Here is a 17380-nt window from a genome sequence, read left to right as displayed (position 1 = left end):
GGCGGCGCGCCCACCGCCGCGCCGCGAAGTTGCCGCCGCTTCATTGCTGTCCCTCCTCAATCCCTCGCCCCCGAGCCGTGAGTTTTCTGCATAAAATACATTAACGAGCCCTTTCATTTGCTTGTTCCTTCAGGGTCGCGTGTTAGTTTTGTTGGAGGGGGGTGCAGGCTCTTTATTACTCGGTGAGAGAGCTGGCAGATGTCCCAAGTGAGAGAACCTCTTCCTCCGGGGCCTGAAGGGCCAGAGCAAGCTCCGACTGAAAGCAGCGCTTTGATCTCTCTCCCTCGAGGTAAGTTGCTTTAAAGTTTCTCTGTAATTGTTGCGCCTTTTATTTGAATGATACATTTACTGATTTGTTTTGTGGGTTTTAACCCCTCTGCTGTTTCCCGCCCCCCCCGACTTGCCCTCTTTGGTGTAACTCTGTAACACTTTCACTTCCACCTCTTCATTGTTTTAACCAGAAATTCCTATGTAGAGAATGCAAAAAAAGAAGAGAAAAAAAAGATGCACTGATGTCAGCACCGGTTCTCAGTACTTGAAAAACTACAGCCATGCGGAGGCAGATGCTGGTCCTTAAAAATCGCTTTCTTGTTTCTCAGCTTTGTGTTTGTGCTTAGAAGCTCTTTCGTGTAAAGCTCTCCTTCCAGGTCTTGCAGTAAATTGGGAAAGGTTGATCCAGGAGCAGGAGCGTTGGTTCAGGTCGGAGGTCACTTTGCTGTTTTTTTTCTTAGATTACTCTGTGATGCTGCAGCTAATACCAGTTCCTGAGAGTATTAACTTGTTTTGTATCAGCTGTTCAAAAGGTTGTTTAAAAGAGCATTCATCTTAAAGAGAAATTCTGCAAGTTATGTCTTATTTGCATTTGCACAAAATACATTGATATTCTGATCACCTTCATGTAGGGAAGTTTGACAGGTGTATTGCAGGTTATCCTCAAAATAGGGAAGTATGTTTGCCTCCTGAGTCCTGGTCTGTGAAGATGAGACTTAATTTTTTTTTTTTTGTTTACAGCCACAGCTTTGTTTTTCAGAATTCTGACAGGAGTTTAGAAAGTCTCTGAAGAACAGACAAATAAGCCTGTTCAAAAACTGTAACTTTATTCAAAACTGGTTAACTGGAGCAGAGCCTGGTAATACAGTTGTGCAACTGTGGATTAAAGATTCAGTCTTGTTTTTGTAACTTGGAAAATCAATAGCTATGTGAAATCAAAGTTGAAGACTCATTTGAGAAACCAGAAAGTATCCGTAGCTAAGTAAAAAATGTTCTGGCAGGGAGACATATTAAGTTGGCTTATACTTATCTTATTGTTGGGTGGTTTTTTTTGTCCTGGAGAATGACTCATAACTTCTAAACAGTAAAAAAATAATAAAAAAAGATTAGATACAGAAGACCAAGCATGCAGAACTGAAGTGTTAGAATCATGTTTTTGCCAGAAACATCAGTATCTGTGATACATGTTTCTTTCCAATGTGTTGTTTTTATCTGTCATGTGATCAAGTGGCCACACTGGTTAAATTCTGCATGTAGGCCATACATGAAAGTTACTGAAGCTGTAAGTCAGTGAACTAACTAGCCTGGAAAGTGGACTCATTCTTACAGTGCCACTTTAAACTGAGTTTTCACAATGAAATAAAGTCTTAGGTGATTCCATATTGTAAGATTTTCAATACATGCTCTTCTTTTTATGAAAAGTAAGGAAACAGATACTGATCTGTCCACGGACAAGTTATGTGCAGAAGATCTGAATGACACAATTACAGCTCAAAGCTGTTGAGGCGGAGGATTGTAAAGTTACTTTCACAGGGATCATTAAGGTACAAACAAGTGTAATATATTGATTCAGGTTTGCTCGCTGGCCACACCTTTCAAGGCACACGCTCAATTTTAAAGCATATGTATAGTTCACAGAAGGACAAGGCTGTTTTTTTACAGAATTCAGCATTCAAATACATAATTTTTATTCTAATGAACTTAGATTTAAGGATAACTGTGGATATTTGTTGCTTTTTTCTGGCCTAAGTCTGTTGGGGAAATGGGGGTGGAAAGAGGAAGAGGTGAGTTCATAACATTTCCAGTCTATATTCCAGCATTTCTGTTGTCAGCTTTGCAGTGTGTGGTTACAGGGTAAGGTAGTCCAGATATTCCAGGACTGAAGATCTAAGATAATATGTCTGGAACTTTCAACAACCCCTACTCTTTCTATACTACCCCCAGGACATCCAAAAGTACACTGACTTCTCTAGAATTTGGCGACAATTTTAAAAGCTGTGGTTGAAATTCATATTATTTCTGGAAATAGGCTAGAGATACTGGAATAATCTGCAATAATTTGAAATAATTACTACTTTACTTAGAATCACCTCATCATATTTATGTGATGACTCCATATATTTACAGTGAGATACTTGAAATCTGTGTCCACCTAGGAATAAAGATTCCTTAATCAGAAAAAAATGGCTTATGTTGTATGTATAATAAAGTATTAATTGCATTCTAGTGAAAAAGAATTTTTGATTGGTAACAGCATACTTTAATATGCTTTCTGTGTTTGTTTAACTGGTATAGATACCTTATATCCTGAGAACAAACTTCTCCTCTTCTGTAGTTCTGTGAGGTATCATAAAAAAATCCAGATCTTCAAAGTGCTCCTTTTGCTTGCTATCATATACATTCAGATGCTGAAGCCGAATTGTATTTTTCCATGAAAGGAAAAGAAACTTCGATTGAATTTTAAATATTCAACAAATAGCTATCCGACAGCCTAATTAAAAACCAGTCAAAAGTAATAAAGCTTAGGCAGATTGCAGGGCTATACATCATCAGTTGTGGACATGGTGAAAACTGTGGGTTGAGACATAGTTTGGCCTACAGATGTGGCATGCTCTGGCTTTCGCAACTTAAAAGAATTTTTGTGTGTTACTTTAACCAACATGCTCTCTCAGCATCTCCCCCATCACTGTTCTTCCTTGTTAGTTCATTTTTGAATTAATGCATAAATATTAGTCAGATTACTGGACTTTGCCCCTCCACAATTAGTGTGCTATGAGAGAGGGAAAATGAAATCATAGCATCTTCTTTTGTGGCAATGTCACAATTCTCAATTTCAGTCTTTAAACCATTATCTGTGCCAATGGAGTCTGCTGCTCTGAGGTACAGACTACAGGATGAAAGGTTTAACCTAATTTCTGCAAACCTCTAGTTAATTTTTGCCACATACTTCGAAAAGTGTAGCTCTACTTGTGCACTCTTGTTCAAGATCCTGGTCATGCCGTCTGTCCTCTCCTGTAGCTCCACAGGCCTTGGAATCAAATTATGACTACTTCTACCCGTGTGCTGTGTAATGTAGTCAGTGAATAGTGTCACCTCTATGCTCAGACCACTTCAGTTTGGCTGTGATCGAGTGTTTTCTCCACTGGTAGGTACCAAAATAATGTCTCTAAGCAAGGAACGTGACAATTAGTGACCATTAGCCTCTCTGCTTTAAGGAAAATGTTTCGTATGTTGGAGGTCATGTCATGATTATTGCCTGGACTATGGGTAGACTTTTTTCGTTAAATCCTCTGCATTTGAATAAACCATGGAATACAAAAGAGAAATTCAATGAACATGGAACTATATTTAGAGAATCAGGCCACATTTTAGAAAATGTAGGACTGTCGTCTATAAAGTATTTGGAATGCTTTTGCCTTTGCTTGTTGGTAACTAAATGTAACCTAGAATAACAAGTGAATAATATTTAGCTTTCTCAATTTAGAAAGAAAATAAAAAAAATAAGAAACCTATTAAGAAATTGAGACGAAATTGCACTTCAACTTTCTCATAATTTTTCAGAAGATGGAAATCCACTAGAATTTACTTTTTTTAATGGGGTGGGGGAGGAGGATGGAGAAGTCTAATAGAAATATTAAGGGTCAAGTTCTATAAGTGACCGTCCTCTCTGGTGCAAATCATGTCACTGTTGCTGGATGGAGATGCAGTTCTGATTTGGTGTCTGAAGAAACCGTATTCAGCAACTAATACTTCCATTCAGAAAAGTACAAAAAGCATGTGCTCCTTTTCAAGAATGTGGTTCAAACCTCTTCATGTTTTCTCTGCTTAACTGTTTTCATGACGAGGAGCATTAAAGGAACGTGCTGGCTAGATGAGATGGGGTGACAGAAGACTTACTGCGGGGAATGTTTGGACATTCTTGAGGCAGCAACGATTACTATCACCGTAATTATTGCACTTTACCAGCGGTGCCTCAGTGTTATGAGTAATGGATTTTTAACGGTTAACCAGTGCACTCAGATTGCTCAAACTTACTAAATACTTCCTCTGTATTTGTGTTCCCACTTGCAATCTGACAAGAGGTGAGTGAATCTGTGTTAATTTGTTTCGTCGTTGTCTGTCAGTACTGAGACGTTTATTGAACATCACTGGCTAAAATACCTAAAGCTTTCATAAGTGTCTAACTCTAGTTTGTCATAAAAATATACTTCTGTTTTCAGTTTCACGTGCATGCCGTTCCAGTAAAGTGATTCATATCCACATGGGTGTGATAGACTTGTATTTCATAAAGTTGACTGGAAAGGTCTTGCATCAAATTTGAAATACTTTTGTTCCATCTCATAGGCTAATTTATGTCAGAATAATTCTTCTCAAATTCCATTCCAGGCCCTCAGAAGTTAGATTTTCTCTTTGTTTTAAACACTTGCTTTTTCCTAATAAGTAGCACCCAACAATGAGTGTTTTATGCTAGTGTTTTCATTTGGATTAGCAATGCAGTTTTGAAGTGAATCTCCTGTTCGCCCCTGCTTTGGTTTGCATTGTGGAGTGGCCCTGGGGAGTGACCTGGACTGGATTCCTTTTGGACAAAATAATCTGAAAGATGCACTGCAGGAATGTGCCTAATGTACTCCAGCCACTAATAAGCCTTCATTCTTTGAGATTAAATCTGAGAGCTAGTCCAAAGTAGAAAGCCCCTGGAACATGCATAATATGGAATGCGTCCTTAAAATCAACTCTTTCACTGTACAGGCCCACTTCTACTGGCCCACGCTGTTGCTAATACAGCCATAGCTGCTGAGTATTGCTTAGCAGTTACGTGATACTAGTTTTGTACACATGTGAAGTATCGTTGGATGAATGACATAAATTTATAACTGACTGCATGACAATTAGTGTGATTATTTGTGAAAAGAAGTTTTCACTTACGTATTTGAACTTTTTAATGCTTTTAATAGTGCAGAGTACCTATTTGCATGTTGCTATTAATTTTTAATATATCACGACCGAAATTTGTCCAGGGCTGTCAAACCTGTAGTACATTCATAGTTGTTCCATAGCTTGCACCTGGAAAATTCTGTGTAAGAGCTTTCCAAGAAGTTCAGTTAAATTGCTCTAATTTTAAGAGACTGATTTTTTTCAGTGGCATTTTTGAGGCAATTGAAAGTTGCAACGAGACATTTAGGTGAAAGCCACTGAAATGAAATAAAACCAAACTAGTTAGTTTTAAAACAATCAAATATCTAAATGGAGGCTTCCAACTCCATAATTTGTAGATTATCAATATTAATTAGATTGTACAACCAGTCATTAATGAAATGAGATTGTTTCAGACAAATAATGAACTAGAATAGGCATTCTGTTACATGAATAGCACAGTTGAACTTGTTATGTGAAATGCCTAAAAGTTTTAGGCATTTCATGAAGTAGCTGGTGGGTGTTACTGTTAATGGTTGCATTGTGAAACCTGGTATTATCGCGATTCCTTTGTGTTACTGTTATGAACAGTGGAATTTTCGGTAGGAAATTGTATCCTCAGTGGTTCCTTGCCAGCGAGGATATTAATGAACAAAGGAAGTGTTAGAAATGCAGTGTTTGCCACATGCTCTTCAATCCCTCCCAACCGCTGTAGGCTTCAGACAGACAAAACCCATTTTGTTATCTTTCCTTTTGGAAACATTCTTCAACTTTTTTTTTCCTCATAGATCTGCTTTTGTGTTTGGTTTTTTTTTTTTTTTTCATTTTTGTAATTTCTCTTTGCTTTGAAGGACAAAATTCCATTTGGGATGGTCTGAGCTTTGCACATGTATGTTTAAATCTGCGTCTGCTTGTTCAGGGATAACTCAGGCCTTCTGAGGATTCATGTTTACATCCCAGCAGCTGGGTCAAATTTAGGTGCCTAAGTAAGCTTTGCCCTGTGTTTCCATCATTCCTCCGCCCTTAAACAGTAAAAGTGTTGGAGTGTTCCTGACTCTGCATTTTTGGACATCACAGTGATTCCATTGTGCCAGTCCATTGTGCTTGCCCCTCTCTCCTTGATGAGAATGATGCAGTCAGGTTTCCAGAAGCCTTTCTCAGCAGTTGCTTTTGCTTTACTGGTTATTTGGTACTTGTTGGTGAACAGAAAATGAATGTGTCATAGCAACAAAGCCTTCTATTGTTGCAGCGACAGGGTTTTTAACTCTTACAGTTCACATGCTTGGAAGAGATGGCTGAGTCAGTATATAGGCTTACGTGTCATCTAATAAATAGAAGTCAGCTGCCAATCACACTCTGAGGACATGCAACCCACTTAATGTGGGCACTTGTTTCCATTTTTTTTGTGTGTTCAGAGATTGAATATTACATAGTTACTGATGCATTAAGGTATGATGCCACATTTGAACACACTAAGACCCATTTCTGAGTAAACTCAAGAGACGTAGCGGGGCGTGTGGGGGCAACTGGAGTGTGAATGTACAAATGGACAAGCACTTGGAAAAGAAAAGTTGGTTATTTGTCAAAGGCTTGAGCTCTTTGAGGTGTGTCCTGCAAATGTACATCCATTATCTATCTTTTTTTGTATTTTCTATCAGTTTTGTGTATTAATTCGATGTCCACTCAATATGCTCTACATTATCATAGAGGAAGATAGAATAGATATAGCTCTGAAAAGAGGGATGTTTCACTGGGATGTTCTAAGAAATTTTCAGAAATTAGTTTGGTCTATATCCCAGCAACTTTATAAAGGCATAGAAGACAGGACTGGAAGGGATCTGGAGAGATTGCCTTGTATACCCTTCTTGCCTAACTATACGTAAGTCTGTGTTGACAATTCCGGCTATTTGTTAAATTTTCTTTTTGATGGGGCTGTTGTAATAGTGGCCTTGTTGGTGACCCAGACTGTTGACACTATTCTGTTGGTGGAGTCTTGTAAAATGTATTTGTCATGATGCAAAGAAATGTATGTAACCCAGAGGCACATACTCCAAACTAAAACTTGCAATGTTACAATAGTCTCAACAGTGAAAACAAGTTTTGATTCTCTGAAATACATGTATTGCTGTGTAATTTTAAAAATAAAAATAGCAAGATTATGGTAAAATTAATGTATGTACTATAAAAGTGATTTACATATACTTTAATAATTCCAAATGACAAAAAATTCATTCACTTTGTTCACTTATTTCATGAAACAGTAATTTTGAGATGTGATTAAAATCTTAATTTTTTTCACTAAGTGGCTTCCAGTTGTCTGCAATATAGATATGATTTGGACTGTTCACCATCTCAATTCTATACTTTGCCAGCATGTTGTATCTCTTCCTTATTTAAACCTTAAACTTGTATTAATCTCTACTCAAGTAGAGTTTGTGCCCATGCTTACCTTCAGGATAAATCACAGGGTACTCTGTGTGGGTGTCACTCCCGCGGGGCTTTTGGCTAGAAGCTCTTCAGCCTAGGGACTGCTGTTAGTTTAGGAGAGGTACATAGCTGAACCGTGGTAGGTAAGAAGACTATGTTGCTTTTGTAACGTGACCTAGAGGAACTTACTGTGGTTTTGAAGAGAGATTGGATTTCTACCTCAGCACTGCCAGACTCAGAACATAATGAGTCTATTCTTTCCATTATATGAACTGCTACGAAGAGCATCTCTTTCTTCTTGGCTTTCAGTTTTGGAGGTTGGTCACGTGAGAGTGGAAGGGTGTACTAAAGGAAGCAGAAGCTAAAATACTAAGAAGTATTAAATAAAAACGCTTAAGATTAAGCTTGGTTAAAACAGAGAAGTGTTATAAATTTATTTGAAGATGCAGTAGAAAAAAGCCATACCTGCCTATGGCCAGATCCAGCCATTAGTATTTGTGCCAGCTGTAGGCTTTATTAAAGCTGCTCTGCCACAAGCATGGCACATCAGGGAAGATTAAGGTCTTTGCGTCGATTCTTACTGGACTCATAAACGTGTTACCTTTCATAAACTACTCATCACTATTCTTATGCACCTAACAAAAACAATGGCGTGAACAAAACACAGACTGGAGTGTTCTTGAGGCTGTCTTCATGTGTGATTGGTTGTAGTTGGTATGTTGTAGTTGCACCTCTAGAATAACAAAAAAAATATTATTATCCCATCATCAGCTGTTTATTATAAGGGAATAATCAAGAAATTCCTTTGTACTAAAGCTGAGACCTGCTGCACATTCAAGAAAGAACAAATAATCAGGACACCAGTGTTTGTCTATTTTCAGTGTTGTGATGCATCGGAAGGGGTGTATGAAAAAATCTTAAATAAACATATCTTAAGGTCTACTTTTTCTAAAGCCCCATTGTACTAAGTCTGGCTGGGATGGAGTTAATTTTCTTCATGGCAGCCCCTGTGGTGCTGTGTTTGGGATTTGTGACTAAAACAAGGTTGATAGCACACCAGTGGTTTGGCTGTTGCTGAGCCCCACTTGCACAGTGTCAAGGTTTTCTCTTTTCCCACTCTGCCCCCCAGTGAGTGGGCTGGGGGTGGCAGGGGGTTGGGAGGGGACACAACCTGGACAGCTGGCTCAGGTTGACCACAGGGATATTCCACGCCATATAATGTCACGCTCAACAATAAAAACAGAGGGGAGGAGGTTTTGGGGGAGGTGGCCATTGCTTAGAGACTCGCTTGGGCATCGGTCTACTCGTGGGAGGTGGCGAGTGATTGCCTTTGCATCACTTGTTTTGGTTTTTCTTCCTCTTTCCTCCACTTATTACACTATATCTTGACCCACGAGTTTCTTCACTTGTGCTCTTTCTGTTCTCTGCCCTTGCCCTTGCACCGCTGGGGGCTGGGGAGGGAAGGAGCGGTGGTCCTTAGCTGCTGCCTGCGGTCAGGCCACCACACCCACAGAGCAGCAGCTGCCAGATTAGCTGCTCCAGTGGGTAATTCTGGAGTGCAAAGTGAGATACCAAATACACGTTTAATGGTGTAGGTTTCTGTTATGCACATTCGTGGGGAAGTCTTCATGTGAATTCAGTAGATCAAAGAACAGATACTCAATTAATGTTAATTGTTGTAAACTTCCTGTAAAAATTGTCTGGTGTTCAATTGCAACACTGGGGTTTTTTTACTTTTTAATAGTGCCTCTTACTTCTTTCTTGTTAACTGTTAATATTGTTTACATGGTTTTGACTGGCCATTTACCATACCCAGCTAGAATAATAAAAGTAAACATGAAAAATACACATACAACCTACCTAGTAAAAAAAAAAAAAGAGAGAGAAAAAGATACTGAACTGAAAACAAGCAGAGGAATGACAACTAAATCCCTATGAATAATGATGACTAATTGTATTCTGCACTTCTTCAGATTTCTTAGATAAAAATGTGATCTAGAACACTGAGGGCCCCATAATATTAACATTAATGTTTCTTTAGAGCAGTTCATTGTTTACTACATGAAATGGTAGGGCTCTGCAAAGTCGTATCCTATACAAGAAAATTGTATACAGTAACTCTGCAGTTTTGTACTACCACTGCTGTGTAGGTATTGTTGTAATATTGGTGGTGTTACTGCAGTAAAGTAATTTAAGAGCAAAATCTTTTAAAATAGCTCATTTAAGCTTACTGTATGTGGAAAGCAGAGTGCTTTTACACTAGCTCTCTCCAGGACACTACTTATTTTCATTCAGTCTATTTCAGGGCACTTTTCAAACACTTTTGAAACACATTTGCACCTAATAACCTAACTGCACAGGCAAAATCATCATACTTCAATACAGTTGGATTTGTATCTGATAGATACCAGGTAGAAATAATTTGTATCTAATATCTGTCAAAGGGGTTGAAAAAATCTGGGGTTTTTTTTTTTTTTGGATAGGATGAGTATCTAGGTGAGATTAAGCCGTCAGGGCAAGATGCAAAACTCATTGAAGTCAATGGATATCCTCCCAGTCACTTCAGTAACTTTATGGCAATCCCAGTGAAACAGTTCATCTCAGGATGGGCTTGAGGAAATATTGACAAGTTGTTGAAGAAATGGTGATAGGAGGGAGGGCTGACAGATAAGTACCATGGAGGTAGCTGGGTCAGACATTTTAGTGGTGGAAATTAATAGAAGGGGAGCAGCGGTGCTTGAAGGCACATGCTACTATACATACAATATGGCATATATTATTTTGAGTGATGTTCAATGCCTCAGTTTAATAGGGTGGATAACAAAGGCAGAAAGTTAGGATTTAAAATCAAACTGCTGTTGGTTACATAAAGAAACTAACCTTTAATATGTTGCAGTAGCAATAAGTGATTTTGCTGTGACTCAGGACTGGAATCATTGCTTTTCTAGAGGATATGGTACCATTACATTGTGATAAGTGGTTTATAAACACGTTCTTGTTTGAAACAAATAAATAGAGCTAACAGATTTTTCAACAGTTGCTCGTTTAGATTTACTGTAAATATTAAATGATATGTATGTATATTTTGAGTATGTATACTCAAAAAATGTTCAAGACTGAAAATATTTAGTGTTTTACAGATCCCTCGAGTACATGATATAAACTGATAATCTGTCACTGTGAATAATGAACAAAGTAGTTCCAGATTTGGAAATGTTTCCTTGCAGGGGCGTTAGAACTAAGTGATCTTTAAGGTCCCTTCCAACACAAACCATTCTATAATTCTATGAATGCCAGTAGGAAAAACCTGTAGCAATCAAGAGCAGAAAGATTTGTGTCTGTGAATTTGACTATTAAAACATTAGTGACAGCGGAGATAAAAGCTGTCACTTACCTTGGTTTGAGAAAATGCAGGTCTGCATGTGTTAACTGGCGAAATTATCAAAACAAGATCTGCTATCTTGTGAAATGAGGTTAAGAATCCCTCAAATAACCTTACCATGGAAGTTTCCCTGCATCTTGTATATACTTGGAGAGAAGAAGTAATTTTTCCTTTCATCATAGGCTAAACGTTGACTTTTATTCAGGAATGGCTTTTAAAAGGCTATTTTTTTCAATGAAAAAGAGGTGATTGTGTTACAATAAATTTTCTGAATTTCTGTACTAATCAGTTTTGAAGTTTCAACAATATTTGGCTTTAATTATATGTTCAATTGTAAATAATAGAGAACAGACTTCTGTGGAATTTTTGTGGCTTTTATATGCCAGAGCCACATGTACGTGGGCAAAAAAAATGTTTTTCTGTGTGACAAAGCAATTCAAATTTTTATCTGAAAATTTTGTGGAAGCTAACTAAGTATAAACAAACTCAAACGTAACTTGTTACAAAAGCTGCTGAATATTATTTTGCATGATTAAACACAATATGACTAAAATACTTTTTTAAAGAGGAATTATTTTGATCTGGACAAGAAAACAAATTGAAAAATCAACTTCATTAGGAATTATTTCTAAGAAAACTACATGAGATGCTAAGACAAGTTATATTTTATGCTCTCTTGTTTTTAGTTTTCAAAGATGAGTTTTGTTCACGGAGGAAGAATATCATAGTAACTAAAATTTTAAAATTTCTTTTGACTTAGAAAAAACTGACCAAGAGAATACTGCGGCAGGAGATAAAGACATAAACCAGCCTTCCAGTAACCAAAGTATACAACCAGAGATACAAGACCAGTCTGTCTGGGGAAATTGCACTGATGGTGACCTCATCAGAAGTAAGTATTTCCAGAACAAATTGCTGCCATTTAGGCTTGCTTTCGCAGTGTAACGGGATACTGCCTGTTGACTGAGTTAAATGTGTGTCAGATGCAATTGTGTTGCAACTATAATGCATGTCTACCGAATTTATTTCCCAGAATGACTCGTGTCAGCATGCATAAGCAATAAGTTCAAAGAAAGGTGTCATTTGAGTGGTGCATTATAATACAGACCTCTGTAGCATCTACATTTTAAAACCTTAATGTTATATTCTTCTCTTACCATTCATAATGGGATCTATATATTTAGTAGGCACATGAGCTGCAGTATGCAACTGTGCTAGGTGTCATCATCACCTTTGATTTCTCAGGTTATACATTTAAGTGGCAGAGTAAACTATGCTGAGAGCAGTTGCTTCCAGATACACCAAGTACTGGTCAGATGTAAGTTTATGAAGAGGTTTGAGTCCTAAAGTAGCTAGTCCTTTCAAAACTGGAAGAATGCCGTAAGACAAGGTTTTAGGCCTTAAGTGCTATGGAATTGTGGTTGTTTTTTTTTAAATTAGTTTTTACAAGTCCACATTCCTAGTGTATGTCTCGGATGCTTTAAAACATAGAAAGGTATGCAAGATTATTCCGATTTTTCTGTCTCGAATTGAAGATCATATGCTGTCCAAAAGATCATCCACAGTTGCACCCTCCTGAGGGCGAAAATATTTCTGTCAACTGCCAGAGCTAATACTACTTTAAAATTCTGTGGATGCTTGAATGTTAGTTACTCAAGGGAGGGGCAGCATGAGAAACTGTTCTCTAATTATAGGGTGTATTCAGAAAACAAATGGACTAATGCTGAGTGGTGCTCCAGCTCTCTGAGATCGTTATCTGACCATACACGTCAGGGTACGCGTACTACAGGATACACAGTGGGGTACATTCATATTTCTGAACCTGCTGTTGCTATAACTGGTGATTTTCTCTATAGTTATCTGTTTCTTTTAGTTTAGTTTAGTTTTGTTTTTTAAATCTTAATCTGTACAGTCAACTTCTCCTGAACTTTCTGTTAGCATTTCAAGTTCTTTTCAAACCTTAGCTAATGTTTTTTTCTAAATAACGAATCCCAGTAAATCCTTAATGTATTGAATAGTTATCTAGATCCTTTACAGGAAAACATGAATTTAGCATGCCAGATATTTATCTGACAATTTAAAAATAATTCTTAGGGGGCTATAAAGAGGAAGAATTTTCCTTCGCAGTTTGAGAGTTTACCTAATTCCAAAACATCATTATTTTAGACCTAACTGTCCCTGGACAAGCAATTGCTTTGTGCTTGTGCTGAGGACATGGGAAGGTGCGTATGGCATCTGCTGCTTTTGGAGTGGCCTCCTTCTCATTCCCTCTTCCTAGAGGCTTCCTTATTCCCAGACGCATGGGAAAGCAGATTTATTTGGTAGCAGTTAGCAGTGTGCCTGTGGAGGACGGGACCAAGGACAGTAGGGCGGTGCTGTGCTTCCTCTGATCAGTTTACCGCAAGGACATACTGTAGTGGCTGCACTGGGGAAGTGGGAGAGGAAAAGGCAAATTTTTCAACGTACAGTAGAAATAGCAGCAGATTGTGCAAGTCCCTGGTTAAGTGACTTGAAAGTTATATGCAGTTACATGTCTCTCTGATGGGAGGGTTACCTTTTGCTGAATTAAAAAAGTAACAGGAAAAAGGGCAAAGACAGGATAAAATTCTGAGGTATAATGTACTGCTCCAGTGTGCATAACTGTGCTTTTCCTGGAGTCACTAGTAGTTTTACCTTTGACTTTGTGAAAAGCAAGTTTAGGTGAAAGCTGGAAGTTTCTGAAACTCCTAGTCTTAATAATTGAATTTTGTGTAGTAGTGGCTTTATTATGAGACATGTTTAAGTAGCTGCTGTGATGCAATCCTCTCTTTGTTTCAAATGTGTGATTTTTTTTTAACCTTTAACGTTAAAGTCTTCTAGATGGAAGAAACAAAAGTGATGAAATTAAAGCAGCTTCTTTTTCTTCTTTTTTTGGGCTGCTGCTATGAGTAGGGAAGTCTGTTCTACTTTAAAAAAACAAGGAACAGTGTTTGGCTCAATTACAAGTACTTCTTGTAGTTTGCAGAAGTTTTACAACTTGATCTACCTAGTAACTGAGAAGTTTGAAAAATAGAACTAGTAGAGGAAAGAGAAGTTTGTTTATCACCAACATTACTTAGGTATTTCCTCTTAAATAACATGTATCGTAGCTCAGAATGGCTGTGATTCAACCAGATCTATTATTCCACTAGACTAAAGTTTGCAGATTATTGCATATTAAAAGAAGCTTGAGGTTAGAAATAAACAGCGTTTTGATCATTACAGTCTATTTTAAAGCTGTTTCTTTAAATTGTTTTAGACAGGGCATACTTCAGTTTTCTCAGGTACTAACAACCATTCACTACAATCTTAATGATTCAGTTTCTTTTTTTCCCCATACAGATTGTTTTCCACCCCCACAGCTGATACATACTCCATTTGTGTTAGCCTTAGTTTTCACTTTATAAATGTTTCCAGCATTTAATTTCCAAGGTTTTCCTTGTTTGCAGCTGTTTTATCCTGCTGTTATATGGAAGTAGATTAATCAGTCAGTTTTATTGGCTCACCAACAACGAAGTCCAGTGTTAGACTCTGTAATGACTTCATTATGTATGATTTCTCATTTGCACTTGTGAACTCAGTTTACCAGGCAACATCAATAAACTGAAATGCTGCCCCCGCTTTCCACAGTAAGACGTTTTCAGTTCACCTTGCCCTGCCCTTGCAGTCCTTTTCTCAAGCCCCCTTTTTTAATCTCTAGATGATGATATTCCCCCAGATTAGCCCTTTTCCCACCTCCTTTGGAGCATCCCTTCACCAGAATGAAAATGTTCATAATATCCCGGGTAAATGGGTAATCTTATGGGAAGCTTCAACCAAGGAATTAATCATCTTTGAAAAGAACTTGAGAGTCATGGTAGAGGAATATTAGCTTCCAGTGCACCACTGCTTCAAAAGGTTACTGTATACTGACATATAAACGGGGGAGCTAAATAAGAAGAAAATGGTTATGTTACCTTTCTGTATTAATTGTTAATGCACTTGCATAACTGTTACTGGAATACTGTGTTCAGTTGGAGAAGGGTCAGGGGAGAACCACAAATATCTCAGGAATGACTGAAGTAGTTGAAAACATGCCTTATTGTGGAAAAACTCCTGGGGTTCAATCTGTTCAGTGTTAACAATGAGGATAAAGAGGGGCTTGCTGAGTCCCTAAGAAGCATGATACCACAACCAACAGAAATTTGGTAGGACAGTTCTTCAACTGTAACAGACAAAGGGAGAACTAGATGTAATGTCTGGAAGTTCAGTTAGGCTAGAAATGTGTACATTTTTTAATGGAGTATTTGAGAACAGGAAGAACTGCCGAATATTTGGTGGTTTTAGGTGTGTTAAAGTGGCCTTACCCTTTACAAGGTGGCCATTGTTATCCATATCCTCAATTTTAGAACCTGAGTAAGGGAGAGTCTGTTTTCCATAGTGATTCCCCCAAATTGGGCTAACCTTAGGGTTTTCATCTCAGGTATTCTTCAAGGCAATGTTGAGACCTATTCCTTTCCCTTCACAGACACACACATATTTTGCATTTTACTTCAGGCCGTAGAGGTTCTGCTTTTCAGAAGAGCTTAGCCTTAGAATAGCTCCATCTGCTTTCCCTTCTTCTTCAGCAGTGCATTTTAAATATCTGCGAACACCTTCTGCTTATTTGCATTCTATGATCTGGTGGCCTGTAATGGAGATGTTCTGCTTCTGTTATCACTCACCTTTGGCAAGTGAGGAAGAGTGGATGTTAAAACATGTAGCAGGGTAACCTGTGGCTATAGGAATGAAGCCATAGGAGTTTTTGCTGCTCCACATTACCACAATGCCCTGCTTTGTTCTTTGGGAAAGGTTGTGGGTTTTTTTTCCCCTCTTAAAAAAAAGACTATAAAGGTGGATTTCAGAATATTTAGGCAGAATTTTTACAGAGGGTACTAGGTTATCATCAATGTGTGCTGTTATGCAGGGGAAGGAATGTATAGGAGGGAAGAAAATGCCAGTCTTGAACACTATTTGCTTGTGAGGATTTAATCTCCTTTCCAGTCTCAAGCAGGACCTTAGCTATGTGATATTTAAGAAAACAAAAAACATCTACCATGGATTCAAATTGTCATGAATAATTGATTAATAATAATCCAATTCTCAAGATTAAATACCTAAAATATGCCCATGTTTTACAGATAGAAAGGTCATTGCTATCCATCATTTCCTAGCTTCAATTGCCTCTTTCTCCTCCATGAAACACCCTCCTGATAAGAGTGGTTCTTCAGAGAAAGGGATGCTTCATTCAGCTCTGTGGGGATTAAACAATTTTGCATGTTCTTGTGACCACTATTTTACTTACTACATTCTTCTTTATTGTGTTTTGTTTTATTGAAATATAAACCTAGATATTTTTCATCTTTTTGTTTTCTATATTTTTATGTTGACATTTTTACTTTACATGACTATTTATTTAATTTTAACATCTGGAGATGTCCTTTTACCACTGGGTGAGTGAGTGAGTGATTTCCATAGTTTAAATTATGCAGTTTGGGTTTGGGACTTTTTTCCCAACAAGAAGAAGGTAATCTGCTGTTAGAACTGTTCTTTTTGTTTGATATTAATCCAGATATCTTTTCCTGGCTAATTTATAGTGCACAGTCATCTTACAATTATTGTGATTTCAGATGACTGTTTATTCTGTCTAAAAAATAGTGCAGAGTGCTTGAAGTAACTTAAGTGGTTCTCTTCAAAGCTAGAAAGTATGACAGATGCAGTCTTCTTGCAGAGTAACTGAGTGTGCGAGTACAGAATACATTAATGGAAATTATTCAAAATACATTGCTGAGTCTGAAAGGTGTATTCTTTTAGTTACAGAAGCGATTTGTGTACACTGTTCCAAATATACCCAGGTATTCACTTCATCTGGCTGTGAAAAAAGTGTGAGCCTATGAATGAACAAAACTTCAATCAGTTCTAATACTTAAATACAGGAATGCAGTATTTGATATTTAGATCCTTCTTTAAAAAAGATAAATCTTTGAGGAATTGGGCAGTAGAAGTAATGGAGGTGTGAAGGACCTCCCTGAGAACTCCTCTGCCGGAGAGATTTTCCAGTCCTCCCCCCGGCAGACACCTAGCCTGTATTACTTCTGTTTCTCCCCCCCAACCTGGCAGATCTCTTACTACTTCTGTTCCAAAAGTCCTCAGAAAACTCCTCTCATGCCTATTGAGGAGCCTGATGGGTTTTTAGCCTCTTCCCAACCAGTTGTAAGATGGCTGACAACGCATGCATTTTTGGAAACATTCTTTAACAATACTGTGCATCAGCTAGTTCCCCTAGCACAACACAGGAGGTAAAATGTGATGTATTATAATAGTTTTGTACTGGTTTTGGCTGGGAAAGAG

General features: G+C 37.9%; 1 protein-coding gene across 1 annotated transcript in view; it reads left to right on the top strand.

Moving 5' to 3' along the window:
* The window catches only part of MDFIC (MyoD family inhibitor domain containing), a 53467-nt gene that overhangs the window by 2052 nt on the left and 34035 nt on the right, over positions 1-17380 (top strand). Inside the window, exons 2-3 of the mRNA XM_009324059.1 lie at positions 134-289; positions 11754-11885. Of these exons, the coding sequence (XP_009322334.1) occupies positions 199-289; positions 11754-11885 (223 nt within the window). The 5' untranslated portion in view covers positions 134-198. The remainder of the gene's footprint in view (positions 1-133; positions 290-11753; positions 11886-17380) is intronic.

The sequence above is a fragment of the Pygoscelis adeliae genome, unplaced genomic scaffold (genome assembly GCF_000699105.1).
Source record: "Pygoscelis adeliae isolate BGI_AS28 unplaced genomic scaffold, ASM69910v1 Scaffold24, whole genome shotgun sequence".
Classification (NCBI taxonomy): domain Eukaryota; kingdom Metazoa; phylum Chordata; class Aves; order Sphenisciformes; family Spheniscidae; genus Pygoscelis; species Pygoscelis adeliae.
This window is presented reverse-complemented; position numbering and strand designations above follow the sequence as displayed.